This window comes from Petaurus breviceps, unplaced genomic scaffold, assembly GCF_028583685.1.
Source record: "Petaurus breviceps papuanus isolate PSGF00001 unplaced genomic scaffold, PetGlider_PUasm1.0 185, whole genome shotgun sequence".
NCBI classification, from domain to species: Eukaryota; Metazoa; Chordata; class Mammalia; order Diprotodontia; family Petauridae; genus Petaurus; species Petaurus breviceps.
In genome coordinates this window covers 30387076-30409309 of record NW_027185797.1, presented here as the reverse complement: position 1 = coordinate 30409309, position 22234 = coordinate 30387076, and the positions used below count along the sequence as shown (strand labels likewise).

The 22234-nt window shown below is 46.3% G+C and overlaps 1 protein-coding gene across 8 annotated transcripts in view; it reads right to left on the bottom strand.

The window, feature by feature from the left end:
• OSBPL3 (oxysterol binding protein like 3) overlaps positions 1-22234 on the bottom strand; it is a 146336-nt gene that overhangs the window by 75101 nt on the left and 49001 nt on the right. For 5 of the 8 annotated variants that reach the window (XM_069088693.1, XM_069088698.1, XM_069088699.1 and 2 more), the window contains 4 exons: positions 11277-11518; positions 2038-2154; positions 1831-1884; positions 1497-1610 (listed from right to left, as the gene is read on the bottom strand). In XM_069088693.1, the coding sequence (XP_068944794.1) occupies positions 1497-1610; positions 1831-1884; positions 2038-2154; positions 11277-11369 (378 nt within the window). In that variant the 5' untranslated portion in view covers positions 11370-11518. Of the gene's footprint in view, positions 1-1496; positions 1611-1830; positions 1885-2037; positions 2155-11276; positions 11519-15387; positions 15461-22234 lie in introns of those variants that run through there. The other 3 variants (XM_069088697.1, XM_069088696.1, XM_069088695.1) reach the window with 2 other exon arrangements.

Genomic DNA, 22234 nt, shown 5'->3' with positions numbered 1-22234 from the left:
GATCTGCACCCCTGAATGGAATATGCACACCAAGGAAATCCCCACTCTATCATATTATTTAAGTAGATTTGAATTTGCATAATAATGAGCCACAACAGACTTCTAATATAGGTCATCAGTAGAGTGTTTTGAGGTCCTCAAGATCGACATCATTTTTATGGGTCCTTTACTTGTAGTATTATTAATAATAGTAATGATTACTGTATCATAAATATATCTGATATAATTATTCATAAATTCTTAGGTTTCCTTATATTGCCTTATCTAATATAATGCAAAGCAATTTAATACAACATAACAAAGTAACATAATATCATGTCATATAAATAACAACCAACTTGGGGTTACCTAGGCAACTGATGATACAGTAGACAAAGTGTTGGGTCTAAAATCAGAAAGACTTGAATTCAAATCCAGTCCCAGATACTTATTAGCTATGTGACCCTAGGTAAGTCACTTAACTTCTGTCTCTCATTTTCCTTGGGAATGATATTAGCACCTACCTCTAGGGCTGTTGTGAGGATCAAATGAGATAATATTCATAAAGCCCTTAGCACAGAGCCTGGCACGTTAGGTACTTAGTTAATATTTCCTTCTTTCCTTCCTTCCTTCCTTCTTCCCTTCCCTCCTTCCTCCCCTCTTTCCCTCCCTCCTTCCTCCCTTCACTCCTCCCTTCCCTCTTCCTTATCTTTCTTCCTTCTTCCTTCCCTCCCTCTTTCCTTCCTTCCTTCCCTCCCCTCCTCCCTCTCCTCCTTTTCCCTCCTCCCCTCCTTCCCTCCCTCCCTCCCCTCCTCCCTCCCTTCTTTCCTTCCTTCCTCCCTTCCTTCCTTCCTTCCTTCCTTCCTTCCTTCCTTCCTTTCTTGTAGTTTCATTGGCATTCCCAATGTCCTCAAGTGCAGATAAGCACCATATCTGTAATTTAGGGTCTTAAGAGCTTTTCCTGGGGCACTGTTAGATTTGGTGACTTAGCCAGAGTGACACAGTTTGTATCAAAGATGGAACTTGAACCTAGGGCTTCTAACCTTCATGACTAGCTCTTTATCACAGTTTAATTATAAAGTACATTAAAGTTTGCAAAGCACTTGATCTACATTATCCCCCTGGGGCCTCCCCACAACCCTGGGAGATGGGCACCATGGCTATTATCCTGAGATCACACATTGTACAAGCGTCAGGGGGCCAGGGACAAGTAATTGTGAGTCAATTCTAAGCATCAAAGCATTGGTTATGATGGGCAGGCACCATGATGGAATCCCAAAGCATTGATTATGACAGGCACCTTGATGGAGTCCCAAAGCATTGGTTATAATGGGCACCATGATGAAGTCCCAAAGCATTGGTTATGATGGACACCATGATGGAGTCCCAAAACATTGGTTATGATGGACACCTTGATGGGGTTCCAAAGCATTGGTTATGATGGACACCATGATGGAGTCCCAAAGCATTGGTTATGATGAGCACCATGATGGAGTCCCAATGAGAAGCATCCTTACCTTCAGATGATAGATGTGTTCCTCTGTATCGAGGTCTATGCATTTTGAGGACTTCTTGACGGACATCACGGAGAGCCCGACATCGATGGATCCGTGGAGCTTCTCTCTCTCTATCTGGGCAGAATCACATCACACTGGAATGAACATCATGGCCAGCATGATAGGGTTTCCAACTCTAATCCCTTTAGGGCCCACCTCAAAAAGGTAAGGACACCACCTCCCACTCCTTCCAGCTCTTTGCTTTTCAGGGACATGCATGCTATTGACAAGCTCTCCACCCTGATTAATAGAAGAGGCCCTTTGGGGGACACGTGGACAATGGTTGGAGACTTACATCAGCCAGGTTCTTGGCATATTTCAAGATCCCTTTCTCCAAGAAGAAGAATCTCTGTTGGAAGAAAAGCACATGTTGTTGAGGGAATCTAGGGCAAAGTGGACCAGAGAAGGGGCTTTAAGAGAGCCTCTCCACCAGTGAAGCCTGGCAGGGCCAGGGCCACAACACAAAGCTGCAGGTGGAGGGGAGGCGAGCTTCGGGCCCTACCTTGTGCCAGCCCTTGAGTGGCCACTTTCTCTTCTTCAGCAGGAAGCCCTTCTGGATCTGGGGCTCCTGGGTATAATTCATCTCTCCACGGAGACCTTCCACCACTTCCCAGCTGTCCTGCTCAAACGACAGAATCCACAATCAGGGGCACTCTCAGAAAGGGGACGTAGCCTCATCCCAGCAGCTGACCTATTCAAGCCCAGGTGCTGCTCCTCTGCCAGCAGACTGCACCAGCTTCCTATCCCCAAATCCAGACCGCTAACTCATGCTCCCCAGACAGTTCTCTAGTCCTTTCTTTTGTCTGCTGCAAGAGAATGATGATTAAAGGAAACAAACTTTTGTGGCATTTTTCCCCCATGAGAATGTCTCACAGATTCTATTTTTGTTTGCCCTGACAAATCTTCAGAGCACCAAAGTACCCAAAATCCAGGGATAGAGGGGAACTGGAGCCAACGTCAGACTTTCTTGCATCAGATTAGACATTAGAAATAGACTAGGGCCACGACATGAATAGAAAAAGAGAGGAGAGGAGAGGGAATAAGAAGAGAGGGAAAAGAAGAGGGAGAGGGGAAGGGAGGAGAGAGGGAGGGAGGGAGTTGGAGAGAGGAAAGAAGGAGGGAGGGAGAGGGAAAGGGAGAGAAAGGGAGGGAGGAAAGGAGAGGGAGAGGTAAAAGGAAACTGGGAGGGGAGGAGAGGGGGAGGGATAAAATGGAAGGAGGGAGGGAGCTAAGGAGAGAGAAGAGAGAAAGGGAGAGAGAGGGAAAGAGGTAGAGGGAGAAGAGAGAGAGGGAGAGGGAAGCAGGGAAAGAGAGAGGGGAAGGGGAAGGAAGGGAGAGAGGAGGAGGATGGGTAGTTAGGTTTGAAGATCCAGAGCTAGAAGGGCCCACCAAGTTCATCTAGTCTGGCCCCTTGGTTTTTTTCAGACAAGGAGCCAAAGGAGGTCCAGTGATTTGCCCCAAGCCCACAGGTCATGAGTGGTAGAGGCGGAATTCTACATTAGATCTTCCTGCCTCTGAAGAAAGCATATTCTCACATGCAGTGCCCCCTCTCCTTTGAGTTCACCCAATTTGTCTGTCAGCATCATCTCCCCTCTACCCCACAGGGCCCTAATGCTGACTCTGGCTTCCCAGGCCTTTCCTCCCTACTGGCCTCCTCCTCCTTAGCCCCTAGGCCACCACATCTGCCCACTTACCAAGCTTCCTCACAGAATAATGTAATTTCAAAGTTGGACAGGCCCTCAGCAACCATCTACTCAAAAGGCACATAACACATCAAAAAATTGACAAATGGGGGTGGCTAGGTGGCGCAGTGAATAGAGCACCAGCCCTAGAGTCAGGAGGATCTAAGTTCAAATTCGGCCTCTGACACTTAACACATATACACACAAAACTAGCCATGTGGCCTTGGGCAAGTCACTTAACCCCAACTGCCCCTCCAAAAAAAAAAAACCTGACAAATGGCCATCCGGTCTTTGCTTGAGGCCTCTCCAGGCCGCCCACCCCGCCTTGGGCCTACTCTAGCTATTAGGAAGCCCTTCTTGGCATCACACCCAGATCTGCCTCTTTGCACCCCCCTCCATCCCCTTCCCACAATGTTGCTGGTTTTGCCCTGAGGGTCCAGTCCTTCATTAACATGACAATCCTTCAAATACTTGATGGCAGCCCAAGTCCAAAGATGAAAATCTGCAGTAAAATCTGCCTCTTGCCTCTTACCCATCATGGAACATATCTCAATGTCCCTGGCAAGGGAAGAGGAGGTCCCTTCACGGGTCTCAGTGGATGCATTTTGGAGACCCCAGAGATAAGAGAAATCAACATTTGTCTGTGACACAAAACTGTTTCAGCATTCTCTCCAAGTCTCTCCTTTTAACACCTCTAAGTCCAACAGGGATAAAATCGAACAGCCAATCAAACACACACGGTGCTAGGCAATGAGGATTCAAATGTGGGGCCTCGTTGAGGTCCCAATAGTCAAGGAGCCAGAAGGAACTTCTGCTGATGTTGATCATTTCTCAGAAAGTCATTCTGCATCACGAGAGCAAAATCTGGGGTACGTCCAATTTGTTTGAGCCAAAACTCTCTTGGAGAATCAGATGCACAAAAATGATGCTTAAAAAAAAAACAAGTTTTCAGGACAGTTGTCAAGCAAATACTCTTGAGATACAACCAAGCATTTAAAAAAAATTATTTAAGTCTCTCAAGGGAGAGGCACTACCTTCAGAATTGCTAATGTTTTTCATCCATGTACAACTCTTCATGACCCTATTTGGATTTTTCTCAGCAAAGAGATGGTTTGCTATTTCTTTCTCCAGCTCATTTTACACTTGAGGAAACTGAGGCAAACAAGGTTAAGTGACTTACCCAGGGTCACACAGCTAATAAGTGTCTGAGGCCAGATCTGAACTCAGCTCTTTTTGAGTCCAGTGTGACTAATAAGAGGAGAAACTGAGGTCAAAAGCTAAGGAAGGTCTCATGTTCTCTCTATACTAAAATGATACACATACCTTTCAGCTGCCCCAGAAGCAGCTAGAGTTCAGTGGAGAGTCAGAAAGACCTGAGTTCTAATTCAGCCTCAAATCTTTACTGGCTCCGTGACCCCTAGCTTAAGTCACTTCCTATCTTAGCCTCAGTTTCCTCAACTGTAAAATAGAGATAATAATTGTATCACCTCCCAGAGCTGTTGTGAAGATCAAATGAGCTTATGTTTGGCTGGCCCATAGTAGGCACTTAATGAACGCTCATCGTCCTCCCTCCCAGCTCCTCTGTGCTTAGAAATCGCTGGTCATCAGGGAGCTCACACCAGCACTGACCCAGTAGAACAGAGCTGAGCTGAGCTGACGCCCCACCTGGTCCCTGTCATCAGCACCCTTGGCTCACACCTGGCACAAGGGGGAAAGACAGAGAGAAGCCCTGTCGGTGCTGCCGCTCAAGCCTCACATCAGAGGAAGGCTGGAGCTGGTGCCTGGTGCCTGCGTCCAGCACAGTCTGCTCCCAGAGCTGTCTAATAAAAGCACCAGATATAGCATGCTCTTTGACATGGGGAGGCAACCGGGCGTTTATCCATGTTCCTGAGTCACTGAATTGTGAGCATTTCCCGCCAAGGCAGATGTCTCTGCTCTAGGTATTTCAGAAGCTGAATATACAAGCCTGGGCTGGACAGACGTGGTGGCCTGAACAGACGTGGCCAGCAAGAAACTGACGAACAGGTTGTGGACCTTTCTGTCCTCTCCCAGCAGCTGTGCCCCCAAGATAGGGGGGACTGAGAGGCTGCTGTTTCCATGCTTCAGCAAACTCTTATCTGGCATGGCTGGGCACAGAGATGTTCTGGGTAATAGCATTATCAAAGAGGCTGGTCCTGGGTTATCCACTTTAAAGAATTAGTGTACAGGAAAATAGACTTAATGCTAAAAATAAACAGAATGTAATTTTCTTGGAGACTCGGAGGGAACAAGCCCAAGAGTCAGACGATTACACTGCAAGTGTGACCTGAGGCAGGTTACTTAATGTTTACATTGCCTCAATTTCCTCTTCTGGAAAATGGGGAAAATAATACTTGTACTACCTGCCTAAAAAGGTTGAATGAGGAGTGGAAAGGGAAAATCCTGGCTCTGGGGAGAACATGAGGCCTAGCATTAAGAAGACTGGAGTTCAAATCCAGCCTTAGACACTCGCTAGCTGTGTGACCCTGGGCAAGTCAATCTTTGTGTGCCTCAGTTTCCTTATCTGTAAAATGGGTATGAAAATAATAAGAACACCCACCTTCCAGGGCTGTTGTGAGGATAAAAGGAGATGATATTTGTAAAGCTCTCAGCCTCATGCCTAGCACACAGTAGCTAATTAATAAATGTCTGTTCCCTTCTCTGCCGCTACATCACAACGTCTCTGAGTGGGACCTGAATGAGTATTATCTTGATTAGAATTTTGTGAAGACGGGCGACCGGCTGTGATCTGCATCAGGGAAGAGAACCCTGACCAGTGAAGTCACTGATCCCTGCTACTGGCTCTCCACCACCCTGCTAGTCTCGTGGGTGGGGATTCTACCCAGGGAGCTGAGCTTTGATTCCTGGGAATGTTCTAGACCAGATGATTGAAGAGATGGTTAGCGAACCAAGCAAAAGCAAAAAGCAAGCTTTACAGCTCCATTGAGAACAGGTTAGGAAAGAGCGCTGGGTTTAGAGATGAAAGGCTTCAGTTTGAATCCTAGAACTCTGATACTGTGTGATTTCCCCTCTCTCTGACTCGGTCTCCTCATCTGTAAAATGAGGATACTAGCATTTCCACAACTTGTTTCACAGGACTGTAGCAGAGAAATCATTCAACCAATTCTCTTTCAAGGGTGACTCTTGAGTACCTCCTAAATTGCCATTTCAAACAATTCTAATTATCAGGAAATTCTTCTATATATTTGAGCTGAAATCAGCTTCCCTGTCACCTCTGGCCAAGAAGCTAAGAGCCACAAAGAAAAAGAAACTACACAGATCTGTAAAGAACTCAAACCTCTGGAAATATCAACCCCTGGATGATACACTGGGGTTCTCACTTGACCTTCACCCAAAATTTCTCTCTCACCAAATCTTTGCTCACTGGTCACATCTGGATGGTTCTGGGCCCAGAGCCCAGCCAGCTGTAGTTACTGGTGAACAGCCTGGACTAGTGGACTGGGTAAAGGTATGTCAGGTCCCCAGAGGACTAAGGCAGCTTCTGTAACTCACCTGCCTAAACGATGACCTTGGATACTTTCCAACAGTGCCCCCTCCTTGCCCCCTCTGACAATCCTAGACAAGAATGTTCTGTAAGCAGAGCTGTTTGGACACTGACTACATGCCCAGTTCCTGTTTAATTCCTCATAATAGATAAGTTCATTCTTTCTACAGTATTCTACATGCCAGATGTTCAGCATAGACTTAGAATGTACCAAAATGGAGAAAAAGGACAGACATCTAGCATTCTCTTTCTCATCACTCTACTCGCCACCCCAGCCCTACAGATCAGGCATCACTCACTTGCCTACCCAAGGCCTCATCTTGAGGAAAGGAGAGTATTCACCTCTACTCTGGAGTCCTTATCCCTTCTCTAAGAAAGTCATTCCAGTTAGTCATCTTTATTTAGACTCTTGTTTCTTGGAGAGTTCTAGGAAGGAGGGCTCAGGAGACACAGAAAAGATAAGCAAAACCTAGAATGACTCACTATTCACTGATTTTTTTAGAAGCATTTCCCCTGCCCACTTTAGTTTAGACACCGTGGGTCTCAAGCTATGTAACCAAAGAAAAACTGGGCAGATCCTAAAAATTCCATCTTCTATATGGACAGAGCTTCTGCTTTTCCAAGGACATCCACGCCTGCAGGAAACCCTCCTACCCAAGGGACAACTCAGTTCAAGAGCGCTAGATTTGGAGCCAAAGGGTCCGAGGGCCAATGCCAGCCCTGCCCCTTGCATTCCTCACCAGCTCAGCCCTGATCTCTCTAGATTGGTTCTCTTCCTTGGTCCCATCAGCCTTCTCAACCCTGGCAATCATTCCATCCCTGCAGATGCTGCTTCCTCTTTCTCCTCCTCCTCCTCCTCCTCTTCCAACTGGTGAGATCCTCCCAGAGTCTCCACTGAAGGAACTGCCCACACCAGACATCCTCAATTCTAAAGACTGCCTTCCCACGAAGCCCAACCTGTTTCCAGAGCCTTATACGTGCTGTCTTACCCCCATTAGAATGTAAGCTCCTTGGAGGCAGGGATGTCTGCTTTTCCTATTTCAGTGGTTAGCACAGTGCCTGATACATGAAGGATTTAATAAATGCTTTATCCAACTTATCCCTCACCTATATGGGAGACTTCAAGAAATTAATATTTCTTATTTACTAAGTTCCAACTGTGTACCAGGAGATGGGGGGTACAAAAACAATAAAGCAATCCTTATTTGCAAGAATCTTATGATCTAATGAAAGAGACAAGTATGTTATGCTATATATATGTTGTGTTAAATTATGTTCTGTTACACTATGCTATGAATTGTGGGTCCACCCCCAAAGTCTTGTGCTCTGCGTGAAAGTTGGCAGAGCTGGCACTCCTCTGTCCTAACCTTGAGAAGTCAGGGTCTGCATCATATATCATGACAAGGTTTAATAGGAGGGATTTAGTCACAGATGTCAGTAAAATTTCAAGAAAGTCATTAGCTAGATTAGTCACCTCCCAATCTGGCAGTGGGAAGCTTCCGGCAGCGGCTAGGCTAGGCTAGGCTAGGCAGACCCTCCCCCAACACATTCTCAGCCCTTAAAGGGTTATCTGGTGGTGGATGCTGGCAGTTTCAGGGATCACTGAAGCCAAAAGCGGCACCAAAAAGACTCTCCAACACACGAAACTAAAAATAACAAAGTCGAGACTAAAGATAAAAATCTCAGACTAGGATACGAGTAGGATTGACCAAAGTCACCAACCGTCTTTTTGTTTGGTTGTTGTTCTTAAAGTGGGGTCCCTTTCAGTGGGAATTTCCTAAGAGGAAAAAAAAGTTTCCTGTGACCATACACACAATATGCCCGAAAACTGGATCAGTTTCAAAGAAATCCATTTCTTGTGCGGAGCCTCAGAGCTCTGGGCACACACAGCTGGGTCAGGATGAGGTATATGGCAGTGTTACCTAGAATGTAGGCTGCACTGTCGCTCTCCTGCCGGCAGGTGCTGAAGAGCTCCTAGGTCCCATGCCTCCCCTGGGAAACAGGAGAAGGGAGAAGCTCCTGTCCAGAGGCCACACAACCCCAGCAGGAGGCAGGACCACAGGAGAATAGCAGCTCCCTAAGGGCAGGTCCTGGATTCTTTTTTTTGGTCTCCATACGTGCATTATCTCCCCGCATTAGAACTGAAGCAACATGGGGCAGGAATTATCTTCTTTTAGCATTTGTATCCCAGGCACCAAGGAGAAAGTCTGGCTCACTCTAAGAGCCTCATCAATACTACTTCATTTATTTATTCATAGATCTCTAGCCAAGGCTGAGTCCAGCCTCACTTCCACTCACATACAGAGCAGAGGCCTGAGTAGCCGAGGCACTTGCATAGAAAGGGGCCACGTGAGTTGAGTCTTAAAGGGAGCTATGGATTCTGAGAGGCAGAAGTGAGGAGGAGGGGGAGCATCCCAGTCATGGCATAACCCAAGGTGAAGGCACAGACATGATCTCGGGAATAAAGCGGATTAAACTTTTTTTTGGATTGCTTTTGCATGACAGCTAAAAATTCCCATGTTTGAATGATGGGTCAATTAACAAGCATTTCTTACACACACTGTTATCAATAACAACCCAAACACTCACATGCATGTGAATTTCTGATCACACAGCCCCTGGCAGAAAAACCTGCCCAGTTCTGTTAGGTTCTGCCACAGACGCATCAGTATTTAGGCTAAAATTGGGGGGGGGGGGTGATTTAACATTTTATTTCTCTTCTCACCAAGAAGAAAAAGGGGTTATTTTGCTCTAACAAAACAACACTGCTCTTCTCACTAACTTGGAATCAGCTGCAGTTAGTCAGAATAAACATAAGAGCAGTAAGAGCTGTTTCCAGAGCACCCGAAGGCTTGCTAAGTGCTTTGCACACAAACCCTACAACTATCCCCATTTATGGAGAGGGAAAACAGAGAGGTTAAGGGACCTGACCGGGGTCACCAGTTAGTAAGTGGTGGGGGTGGGATTCAAACCTACATCATGCTGACTCTGAAACCAGCACTACCTCACACCAGGTGATCATCCTGAGGTGGGGGGGGAGGGGCAGCTTGCAGTTCTGTCAGTGCAGAAGAACATGGCACCTTCCTTCTCTTTCTGTACTGGATCATTTCATGCAACAAAATCCTTTGCCTCAAAATTAACAAAACAAAACAACATGGTAGGGCACCCCATGTGTTCTGTCCCTAATGAGCACAGATTGTACCTGGATTGGGAACACCACTGCTCTGCCCTACAAGGGAGGGATGGATCAATAGCAGAGGCTGGAGAGGTGAACCAGAAACCTTCCCCTGAGCACAAGAGGTCACAAACAAGTCATCTCCCTGAGGACTGAGAGAAGAAAACTCTTTCTCTGGCTCAGGCTGAAAATGGTCCTTTCTATGGGAATAACAGAGATGGACCCTAGAGTCTCTGCCACTAGAGGCAGCTTGTGGTTTGGGTTAATGTCATAGATATGGAGCTAGGAGCATCCAACCAGCCTTTCATTTTACAGAGGAGGAAACTGAGGCCCACAGGGAGAAAACAGTGGCAAGGGGAAAGGATGAGAGGTCTCAGGAGAATAGGTGATGGTGAAGAGAAAGAAGTGAAGGGGGTAAGAAGGTGAATGGAAATGATGGGAAGATAAGAAGGCAATGGAAGGGGAAAGGTGATGAGGAGAGGAGGTGATGGAAGGGGGAAGAAGGAGGAGCTGGGAGGAGGAGGAAAGGGCACAGAAAGAAGTGAATGGTAATTATGGGGGAAAGTTGTGGTATGAGAAAGATCATGAGTGGGGAGAAGGTTTCTGGGGAAAAAAGAGGATGGATGGATAGATGGATATAACAGGAGAGAAGCAATGGGGAGGAAGGAAGGAGATGATAAGGGAGGGGAGCTGGTAGGATGAAGGAGGGGGAAGAGGCAGTAGTAGTGTTGGGGAGAGAGGAAGAGGGGAAATAACAGGGAACCAGAGGAGGTGATAAGGTAGCTGCACTGCCAGCTGATACCAAAACACTCCCAGGCACAGCTGGTTGCACCCTCTAGGCACTGATGACTGTGTACTCTGCCCACATCACTGTCCAGTTAGAAGGGAAAGGCAGTGATGAAAATGGATTGTAATACACCCCTATTACAAGTCAGAAGCTGTGGGGTGGAACCCACCAGGAAGGAAAAGGGGGGAATTGACAGGAGCAGCTAGCACTGCCCTGAGAGGTTGGTAATGGTTCTCTGGACACTTGGCATCTCTTCTTTTCCCCTCTCTTTGCCTATGTTTTGCCCACCCATGGGGAAAGAGACATGAAAGGGACTGAGACCCAAATCCCAACACCAGCTCATTGGGATTCAAGACTTTGCAAAGAGGCATTGCCTATAAGAAGGTTTGTGGATTATGGGGGGATTTAATCTGTCCTCAACTGATTGAGAGCTGACTGAAAGGAACAGAGTCGAACACAGAGAACTAGATTTTCCTGCTATGTGCTTCCTTCGCAGCCAAAACTATGGTAGGGAGGGAGTGATGGGGGCAGGACCAGGGGGGGTGAATCTTTAAGTGGCTTGGTTAACCTTTACCTGTCGACTTCCCTGCTTGGAGGAGCAGCTACTGATGCTCCTAGAAGGAGAAACCAACTTCTGGGGCAGCCCCAGGCCTTTTTCATCACTCATGATGAAGCAGCTGGCCACTGGATCTCCAGACAATGCTGACAGCAGTGGCTGACCCAGGAGGCTAGGGATGGAAAAGCACCAGACAGGCAGGGACGTCCCTTCTCAGCCAGGGCATTTTAGTGGCATGGTCTGGGTCCGAGAGAAGCCTCCTGAAACAAAAGGAAAAGCCACACGGATCATACTGGCTCCTCTTCGTACACATGGGCTGTCCACACTGAAGGCAACAGTCAATAGTCAGTGAACATTCATTAGGGTCTCCTGTGCACCAGGCACTGTGCTACTATGCTCTGGGAACACAAAACGAGGCAAAAGACAGTCTCTGTCCTCAAAAAGCTCACAATCTAATGTACAATCAATGTCAGCCAGCCCACCTGCCACACCCTGTCCTGCTAGTCTGGGCCACTTGGGAGACCACACCTCATGTCTCATCATCTTGCTAGGAATTGGGGGGAAGGAGGGTCCAGGAAGGAAGGAGTTCGTTAGAGGATTTAGCACTTAATAGATGCCCGGCATTGTGCTAAGCACTACACATGTGTTATCTTACTTAATCCTCACAGAAATCCTGAGGAGATGCTGTTATCATCCCCACTTCATAGTTGAGGAAACTGAGGCAGGAAGAGGTTAAGCGACTTGTTCAAGGTCACACACCTCGTCAGCATCGGAGGCTGGTTCTTAACACAGTTCACCACTGTATGCCTAGCTACCGAGGGATCCAAGGAAGTTTTTTGAGCAGGGTGAGACATATACTTTAGGAAGATTATTTAGGCAGTGGTATAAAGGATGGATCTGAGAAGGGTGAGACTAGAGACAGAGATTCCCACAAGGAGAACAATGCAGTAGTCTAGGTAAGAAGGGATGGCCACAGTGTTGGACAAAGAAATCAAGAGAAGACGGAAACAGGTGTAAGGTGAATTAGCAAGATGAGAAATCACTAGATGTGGGAAAAGAGCAAGAAGGAAGAGTCAGGGGAAATTCTGAGCTTGTGAACCTGAGAAACTGGGAGGAAGAGGGGGCCAGGTTTGGGGCCAAGATCATGAAATCTGTCTCCAACATACTGAACTTAAAAGACCAAAGCGACAGACTTAGAGGCATCGCAAGGGAGCTTATCACTCAATTCAGCGACCATTTGTTAAGCACCTACTGTGTGCCAGGCTCTGTATGTGCCACGAGGGGTACGAAGGAAAAAAGCAGCACCGACTGTGGAGGATCTCATGCTCTACTAGGGGATTAGTGATATGCATGAGCAAGGAACTCTGAAGCATATGTGAATACATCTACAAATGCATCTAGATACATCTGAAATGCAGAGTCTGTGTGTGTGAGAGACAGAGACAGAGATAGAGAGAGACAGAGACAGAGAGAGACTAAGAGCTTTTTTGCTATTCTGACTACACAACATAGGATCATTTGTTTATGAATTCACACATGGATTCAAGGAAACCTCAGCCACTCTACCCCTCCTCCCCTCCTCAGAGGACCATGACCCACAGGATGGGCATTGCCAGCATCAGACATAGTGCTTACCAGCAGCCATACTAACTAACACTAACCTGATCAGCTACTGGAAAAATGGAACAATCTGTCAGTCTGCTAGCATTTAACAAGCACCTACTGTGTGCTAAGCACTGGGGATACAAACAAAGCAAACATCTCTGTTCTCAAGGAATTCACAGAAGGGAGATGCTAGCAGCACCATGTGGAGTCCCTTCCTGCCCAGGGACACAGGCTCATCCAAGTGGCAGCAGCATACCACAGAAGCTAGGGAGTAAGAGCTCTGGGAGAGCAAGGCAGGGATACCACAGACAGAGGGGTCCCTGGGAAGCCATATCCTAGCTCTCTGAGAATGGGACCCTTCAGGAATTTTGTACCATGCTATTAAGGATATAACTACTGAAAATCTAGAGAGGAAAAAAAGCAGAGGTGACTGAAAGTCAGTGTGACTTCATCAACAACAGGACCAAATGAAATATTTGTAAACTATCTGGAGCATAGCAGATGCTGTAGAAATGTCAATGATGATGTTGATGCCAGGCTAACTTTTTCTTTTACAAGGTTATTATAATAGAAGAATGCTCTAGGTTTCATATGGATTTTTAGCAAAGCATCTGACAAAGTCTTTAATGATTTTTATTTATTTTTTATTTTTTGCTTTTTTGGAGGGGGAAAGGTAGGGCAATTGGGGTTAAGTGACTTACCCAAGGTCAGACGGCTAGTAAATGGGTCAAGTGTCTGAGGCCACATTTGAACTCGGGTCCTTCTGACTCTAGGGCCAGTGCTCTATTCACTGTGCCACATAGCTGCCCCTCATGATATTCTTATGAGCAAGATCAAGACATAAGGGCTAGATGATGATAGCATTGGGTGCATCTAGAACAAGGTAAAACCTCCAGATTCCCAAAGCAATCACCAATGGTTCAGAGTCAGCTTGGAAGGTCTCTGGTGCAGGGCCTCAGGGATCTGCCTTGGTCAGAGGTCATTTAACATTTTTACCAATGACTTAGAGGCATGGATGGCCCATATTTTAAGTGGCTTTCAAGTTTAGAGTTGACACAAAGCTGGTTTAGCATGAAATTCTAAAAGATTTTCTAAAATCTAAAAGATTCAAAAAGATCTTGAACAGGCTAGAATTCTGGACTGAATCTCATAATTATAAATGTAAGTTTTCACAGTTGAGTTTAAAAAATCAACTTCCCAAGTCAAGACTGGAGAAGATGTGGCCAAGCAGTGGTCAGTGTGGAAAAGATGTGGGATTTGGTGGGCTGCAAGTTCCACTTGAGGTGAGTGGGACGTGGCAGACAAAAAGGCCAATGCAATCTTTGATTGTATTGAGAGAGCAAGACATGGTGTCCAGGAGCGATGAAGGAGATGCTAGTCCCATTGTCCTCTGCCCTGGTCCCACATCCCACATGCCATGCCCAGGAGATCATATTTGTACTGAGACACGTCCTTCCTAAAAAGGACATTGATCAGCTGGATTGCAAGCAGCTGAGGGCAGCCAGGATGGTCACAGGTACATGGCATCAGAAATTTAGAACGGGAAGAGATCTGAGAGATCATAGAGTACAATCCCCTACTTGAGTGAGGGGAAACTGAGGCTCAGAGGGAGCAAATAACCTTTTCAAGGTCCCCAGGCAGTAAACGTCATAACCATCCAGAATTCACAGGCAGAACAGTGTTATATTATACCAGAGTTCTTTCTATTTCACAACATCCAAGGATCAAGTGGTGGAACTGGGGACATTTAATCTGGAAAAGAGAAGCCCTGAGCAGCAGGAGGGGGATATTTGGACTGTCTCAGAAGGCTCTGGAGAGGCTGCCTCTTACTTAGTGAGCTTGGCCTTGGAGAGCACAGCTGAACCACAAGAAAGCAAACATTCATAAAACTTGTAGCCTGATGGTCAAATTTGCGGAAGTTACAAAGATGCAGATTTAGGTATGATATCAGCAGTTGGAGTGGGGAGGGGGGAGATGCATCATAATGGTGAGACCATCTAGTGGGGGAACAGGCTGCCAGGGAGGGTGGCAGACCTCCCCCTCACGGAAGTCTGCAAGCAGAGACTTGATTCAATGATAAAAAGACAGGGTTGGACTACATGATCTCCAAGGTATATTCCAGCTTCCATTCAGTCCATACACCTATGTATAAAACACCTACTATGTGCCAACCATTATTCTAGATCCTGGGGATCTAAAAGACAAAAATGAAATCATTCCGGGCTTCAAGGAGATTCCATTCTACAAGAAGAAGTAAATACAAAGTATAGACAGAAAGTAATTTCAAAAGAGAATGAGCATGAATAAAGGAAGGAGGAGGAGGGAGAGAAGCCAGAGAGTCCTAGTGTAGGAGGGGACCCCTGCATTGTACTTTGAAGGAAACTAGGCATTCGGTTAGTGGGAGGCAAAGCTATGATCCATAATGGAATTCACAGATGAATGAATCTCTCTGATACACTCAAAGACGTTAATTGGAGAAGGACCATACAAATTAGAAACCATCAGGTGCAGAGGACTCAATTACCTCTTTTGAAGAGGCAGATTGCTCCCAAACTGCTGAGCTAAATGGTCTATCAAGCTGCCGGTCTGTATATGAGTAAATATTCTCAGTCGTTCCCCATATCTTGTCAATTCAGAGTTCTTAAAATGAGAAGATTAAAACTATAAATAGTAAAGAGAAGATGCAGAGAAACTGAAAAATCTCTATAATTAAAATGAACACACCTGCAGCGTTGCAGAAATAGATTCCCACCTTAGTGCCCTACACACACACACACACACACACACACACACACACCCATCTCTCTCTCTCTCTCATCTAAATATCGATCATCCATTCACAGTAGATGGGGTGGAGGAAGAGGCAATGCAGCTAGATTGTGATTAAGTTAAAAATAGCTTCAAGCTGGCCCCAAAGAAGAAACAGAGGAAGCCATCTACCCCCACCCCCGTTCTTTCTCTCTCTTGGAGTTGGGGTCCATGGGTCTAGATCACTCAATACAATGTTGGATTTTTTCCCTATATGTTGATGGGTTTTGCTGATCTTTTTTCTCTCCTTCCTTTTTTGTTTTGAAAAAAAAATCCTTGGTTTTAAGGGATGGCTTTCTTGGGGGGGGGGGGGGGAGAGGGGAGACCTAGGGCGAAAATCTAGGTGATAGAAAATGAAATACATAAAATAATCCATTTTTTAAAAGTTTAAAGGTCTCCATGGGGGAGAGGCTGTAGGAGATACCAAACTGACTTGTTTAATAACAGGGCTGCCTGCTGCTGTTGGAGAAAATCAGTAAAACTTACAAGAAGGGAGGTCGGGGCCGGGCCGGTACTGGGGTGGGTCGGCCGGCCAGGCACAACCATGGCATTCTCCGCCTTCCAGAAGGTAGCCATGGTGTCAGGCCTCCTGCTGTGGTCTCCCTGCTGCTGCCTAAGGCCTTCCTGTCCCGAGGGAGGAGGCCAGAGCAGGATGCCCGTGCCCTCGGGACACAGCAGCTGCATGTGCTTAAAGATCCACTGAAGGGCCCTGAGCATGGCCTCTGCCTTACCCCTCCCCCCATCCCTCCCCAGCCCTGCAGATGCCACCTGCTCGCCCGCCTGCTTGCCCGCCTGCTCTCGTGGGGTTTCCTTGGGGTCCAAGCATGTGTGTTCATGCATGTGCACGGAAGATGTCTGTGTGAATATATAAAAATTATTTATATATGGATGCTTTAAAAACCAGTTTGTTCTGCTTTGTGTTGCATGAACACTCCCATCCCCAGTCTGTGTGGCTCTGATTTATACCTGAGCATTTCTAGGGCTTTGATGCTTTGTCTCATGTGCCCCGTGGTCTCTTTATGTGAAATAAAGTTGACTTCAATCAGTAAAAAAAAAAAAAAACTGACAAGAAGGCCAAATGATGAAATAAGAATGTGGGCAGGTGCCACTATGGTAAGCAAACCTGGCTCGTCCATTAAGGGCTCCAGACTCCAGTTTTCACTTAGGGTATGCGGGCTCTGACTGAGGAAAAGAAGGGTCCCTGAGAGCTGAGTAATAAAAAAGGGAGGCAGAGGAAGGGGACTGGGGGCAATGAGGTGAGGCTTGGGTCACCTTCTGGACATCTGGCAGTAACATGAGATTGTAGAGTGCTTGATTTGGGCTCAGGAAGACCTGGGCTCAAATTCTGCCCCTTGACTCACCAAGTGTGTCCCCTCACCAACCACACCACTTTACCTTTCTGAGACTTTGTTTTCCTCATCCACAGAATAGGGACAATAAAACCCACAGTATCCAAGCATTCCAGCAAACAATTTGGAATTGTGTTTTAAAAAGGGACTAAAAGGTCCCAGATCTTTTGATGCAGAGATCCCAAGTGAAAGAGAAAAAGAAAGGTCCCACATAGGCCAAAATATTTGTAGTAGCACTTCCTGTGGTAATGAAGTCAATGGTCATGGACTGGAAATCATGGATGGACGTAATGGAATGCCACTTTGCTATAAGAAATCATAGCAAATCATGGGAAGACTTCTATGGACTGATGCTGAGGGAAGTCAGCAGAGCCAAGAAAACAATATACACAATGATATAACAATGTAAATGAGAAGAAAAAAATACCCAGAACAGAATACTATCTAATTATAATACCCAGACCTGGCTTGAGAAGAGCTGAGAAAGTGAGGCCCCCACCCTGCTTTCCATGGAGGGAGGGGCATGGCACGGAGGACAGACTGTGGGTGTGTAACACTTGATGTGTTCGCAGATGCAGCCCAATTGCTGATTGGTTTTGCTGAACTGTTTTCCCCCAACCATCACAGGATCAGAGCATCGCAGAGGGAGAGTTGTCCAAGTACTCTTGGAGGGTGGTCAGAGAGAAGGCAGCTCTGCCTCCTGGCAAAGATGGGTGGTAGGTATAGTCAAGAAGCAGCGACCAGGCTGCGGCCAGAAATTCTGGCCACAAAGGAACTGAATGCAGGACACGTAATTTTAGAAGGCTTCCTGTGGTGAAAAGTAAAGCACAAGAACATGGCTCTGTGATGGCCCTGATACAAGAGGGCTAGGGGGTCACGGCTGGCTCAGGCTGGCTCAGGCTGGCTCCTGCCTCCTCCGCAAAATCTTTGAGGGGAAATCAGGTTAAAATGCATATGAAGGGAAGCCTGGAGAGGGAAAAGAAGTTTCCCGCGGCTGCCTGCAGACAGAACATTCCTCTTTTTCATCCTCCCATCCCTGATAAATAGACCTTCATTAGAGCTGCCTTTGGTTGCTGCCCTATAGCACACCGAAAGCTTCCCAAACACCAACATGACCAGAATAGTCCTACATTGGGTAACAAACACATCCTGTGTCCCTCTGTGGTATGGTGGAAAGAGACTGGGTTCACTGGGCACACAAGAGGGGTTTAATAGATGCTGATGGATTGATTGCTATCTCGGCTCATGGGGCTCTGGACAACTCACTTTAGCTCTCTGGGCCTCAGTTTCCCCATCTGTCAATGAGGGAGTTGGAGAAAATGCTCTCAAGTTCCCTCAAGGATGCTGGGAAGCAGTGTGGCCCAGTGCTTTTGGAGTCAGGGGAGCTGGATTCCAATTCTGGCTCTGCCACTGAGAGAGGAGAAGCAGGTCACTTTGCTTCCCTTTCCTCATCTGTCCAATGAGGGGACTCCACTTGTGATAAGCAGGACTGTAAAGGTATTGTGACTGAAGGTTATGTAGCATTGAGGAATGCAAAGCTCTTTTCCTGTATTCTCTCACTTCAGCCTCACAGAAACTGGTCCTGGGATAGAGTGGAGATCAGGAAAGCTCTTGACCCCATTTTGCAGATGAGGCAATCACAGATCAGCATGGAGAAGTGACTTGCCAGTGGTCACTGAGTTTAGTAAATGCCAGAGGTAGGATTAGAACCCAGGTCTCTCCACCTGAAAGTCCAGTGTTTTGTCATTCAGAGTCCAAGTGGCTCCACTGCCTTGCTGCCTTTCTCTTTAAATGTGATTTCTCATCATTGTCTACTCAAAGAAGTGGCTTAACATTAATTAACAAGTTTGCCAGAGGAGCAAGCTTCAGAGAGGCTTTGGAGAGCGAGCTCATTGGGCTCAGGGGTCTACAATCACTGCCTTCTTTGCTGGATTTTGCTATCAAAGCAGCCTTGCTTCTAAACTTGGGCTGGAACTCACATGCAGACCAGATGGTCTCTTTATTTTCTGACTAATCTGCAATTTCCTAGGGAGCCTGATCACTATCTTTTATTATGAAATAATAACAGTTTTTTTATTTTAAGAGATTTTCATTTTGGGATTTGTAGGCCTTCGGAAAAAAAACTCAGAAAAGTTTCTCTAGGTCCTGGATCATCTCCTTCTTGTGAGAAAACAGAACCACAGATCATTCTGTCCTGAGGCTGGAGCTTAACCACTGCATTCTCATAGGATCTAAATGAGGGGTTTCTGTTTTTCTCCTTGGGGATCCCAAAAGACTTGGCTCTGGTCTGGAATTTTCTGGAAATGGGTTCTTCTCAAGTCATTCTAGACCATTATTTACTCTGTGACTAGCTTGCCAAGTAGCCATTACTATCTTCAAAGTTATTCAGAGTACCTGCAAGTTAGAAGGAACCAAAGAGGCTGTCTGGTCCCACACCTTTCCAAAAATCCCCTCTATAACCCTCCCCCCGCAAGCAACTGGCATCCAGGAAGTTGAAGACTCCCCCCAAGGCAGCCCATTCCACTTCTGAAACAAACTTATAGGCCTGGTTTTTTTTTCCATCTGGGAACTTAAACATCTCTCTACCTCCACTACAGAATAACTTCTAATTTATCATGATTCCTCAAAGGTAAAAATAACTGATCTTGTAACAGCTTTCCGTACATTTTCTCATTTGTCTTCACAGTTACATCAGTAGGTAAGCACCACAGGCATTATTTTCCCTATTTTACAGGTGAGGAAACAGAACTTAAGTTGCTTGACCACAATCACTCATGATTCCACACAGTGTGGGATCTGAACCCAGATTTTCCTGATCCCATGTCTATCTAAAGTACTATAATTGCAGTGACAGGTTTACTTGGTACCTGGTAATCAAATTCACCATTAGGCTTGTGAGGTGAGCTCCTTGGGTCAGGTCATTCACTGGTGCTGTCAAACCTTCTCCCTATTTACCTGATGGTTTTAGGAGAGGGGACACGAGCTGATCCTGCGTCTGGCATTGGACAGAAGGTCACACATGGCCCAGATCCGCACCAGTTTCTTGCTTTAAGAATCTTCACAGGCTTTGAGGCCAATAGAGCTCATTGACACCAAGTACCCATTCAGAACAGGAAGTGACCATGCAGCCTGCTGCGTGTGTAAGAAAAAGTCACCAAGCCAAGAACTAAAAATACCTGCTCTGGGTCTGAAGTTGACCAGCTCATGTTCTTTCGTCACTTAACTGATGAGATAGCCCTGCCTACTGCTCTCATATGAATGACCTGCATCAGTCAGAGACTCTGGGAAGATGAACCACAAGGGCCATGTCTTACCCTGCTGCTGGACCCTGGGATGGTCTCACAATCAGGAGGCTTCAAAGAACATAAACATGAAATCATTATCCTGTGACATAAGGTAATTATTGATTAAATTATTATTTATTATTAATATTTAATATTGATTAAGTATTCTCGGAAATGTAACTTAAGTCACATAGTGACTAGAGAACCAGCTGTACAGCCAGGAAGCCAAGTCCTGCTTCTGTCTGGGTGACTCTGGCCAAGTCATCAGCCACTCTCTGGGCTTCAGGGATCTCTCAAAGGCTGCATAGGAGAGGTGGCATGCTGCACTGGTAGAGGGAATTTCCCCTCCAGAAGTTTCTCAGCTCAATGAAATCAGGTCCAGCTCCTGTCTCTAGGTATTTGAAAAATGGTCCCTAAGAACAGATAAATAAACTGATCTTCCTCTCACCTCGGCAGATGGGTAAAAGTTTAATTCAGACCTTTTCACTCTGGCTCTTGTCTTTGCTAAATGGTTTTCCTTTGTTATAGGGGAGGTCTCAGTGGGGAGGGGACAGAGGTAGGGATCTTCCTGGACACTGTGATATAGAAATCAAAGGCGTCAACAACACTTGTTTTTAATGTTTTCAGAAGCAAGGTGGAGACCCATAAAAGATGGACAGTTGGGGCAGCTAGGTGGTGCATCGAATAGAGCACCAGCCCTGGAGTCAGGAGGACCTGAGTTCAAATCTGACCTCAGACACTTAATACTTACTAGCTGTATGACCTTGGGCAAGTCACTTAGCCCCAATTGCCATCCAAAAAGAAAAAAAAAAGACAGTTGACCTCAGAATCTGGAAGACCCACCTCTAGCACCACCAAGTTCTGGAACCCTGGACAAGCCTCTAAGCAACCTCGGCAATGCAGACTGGAATTGGCAAACTGACCGATCAGCATTGCTAGAGGGAGTTTCCTCACTGGGAGGTACATACATTCATCAAATCACAGGTCCAGTCCAAAATTTTTGTTTTTCAAGAGGACCATAGGTTGGTTGTGAGTAAACTGGACTGAAGCAGCAGAACACTGCAGTCATCAGCCTCACTCTCTCCTCTAAAGTCATCGGAGACCAGGGGCAGGACAAAAGTTAAGATGACCAGCAATGCAGCGAATGACCTTGGCCTTTCTAGATGAATCCCTCTGGACCTGGCACCTGACCCAGTTAATGCACCAGATTTACACGATTCAGCTCAGATCCAGAAGCATTCTTTGAATCATGGTTTTTGAGCTGGCAGGATCTTTAGCACCCATCTAGTTCAAACTTTATATCTTTACAGGTGAGGAAACTGAGGGCCTAAGGTCACAGGTGGCAACAGCAGGATTTGAACCCTGCTCCACAGGCAATCTTCTTCTCCACACACCTGCTGCCTCTTCAATTTCACAGGAGCCAAGTAGGTGCAGGGACACAGATAAACAAGACAGAGGAAGGGTAATAATCCCTGCAAAGCCCCTGCCCCCATGGAAAATGTTTAAATTAATTTTTATCCAATTAACAAAAAGTTGCCTTCTCTGCTTCTTCTCTCTCACTCTCCTTCATTGAGAAAATAAGACAAACCAACCCCATGTGACCAATGTGGACTAGAGCTGAGCAAGACAGATCCCTGTCCTCGCTGTGTCTACACACGATCCAAGGAACAATGTCCTTTAGCTCCAGCCTTAACCTGGGTACATGGAACAAACGCATGAGCTGGCCACATCACAGGCTTGACCCAAATCAATCAGCCTCCTTCGTTTTTCCAGAGACACAAGGTCAGTCCTGACCCTGGCAGTTTGCCTTACAGAGCTGGTCTCTGAAGAGGGTGTGTGTGTGTGTGTGTGTGTGTGTGTGTGTGTGTGTGTGTGTGTTGAGGCGTGTGTGTCTGTGTCAGTGTCGGTGTCTGTGTCTATGTGTGTATGT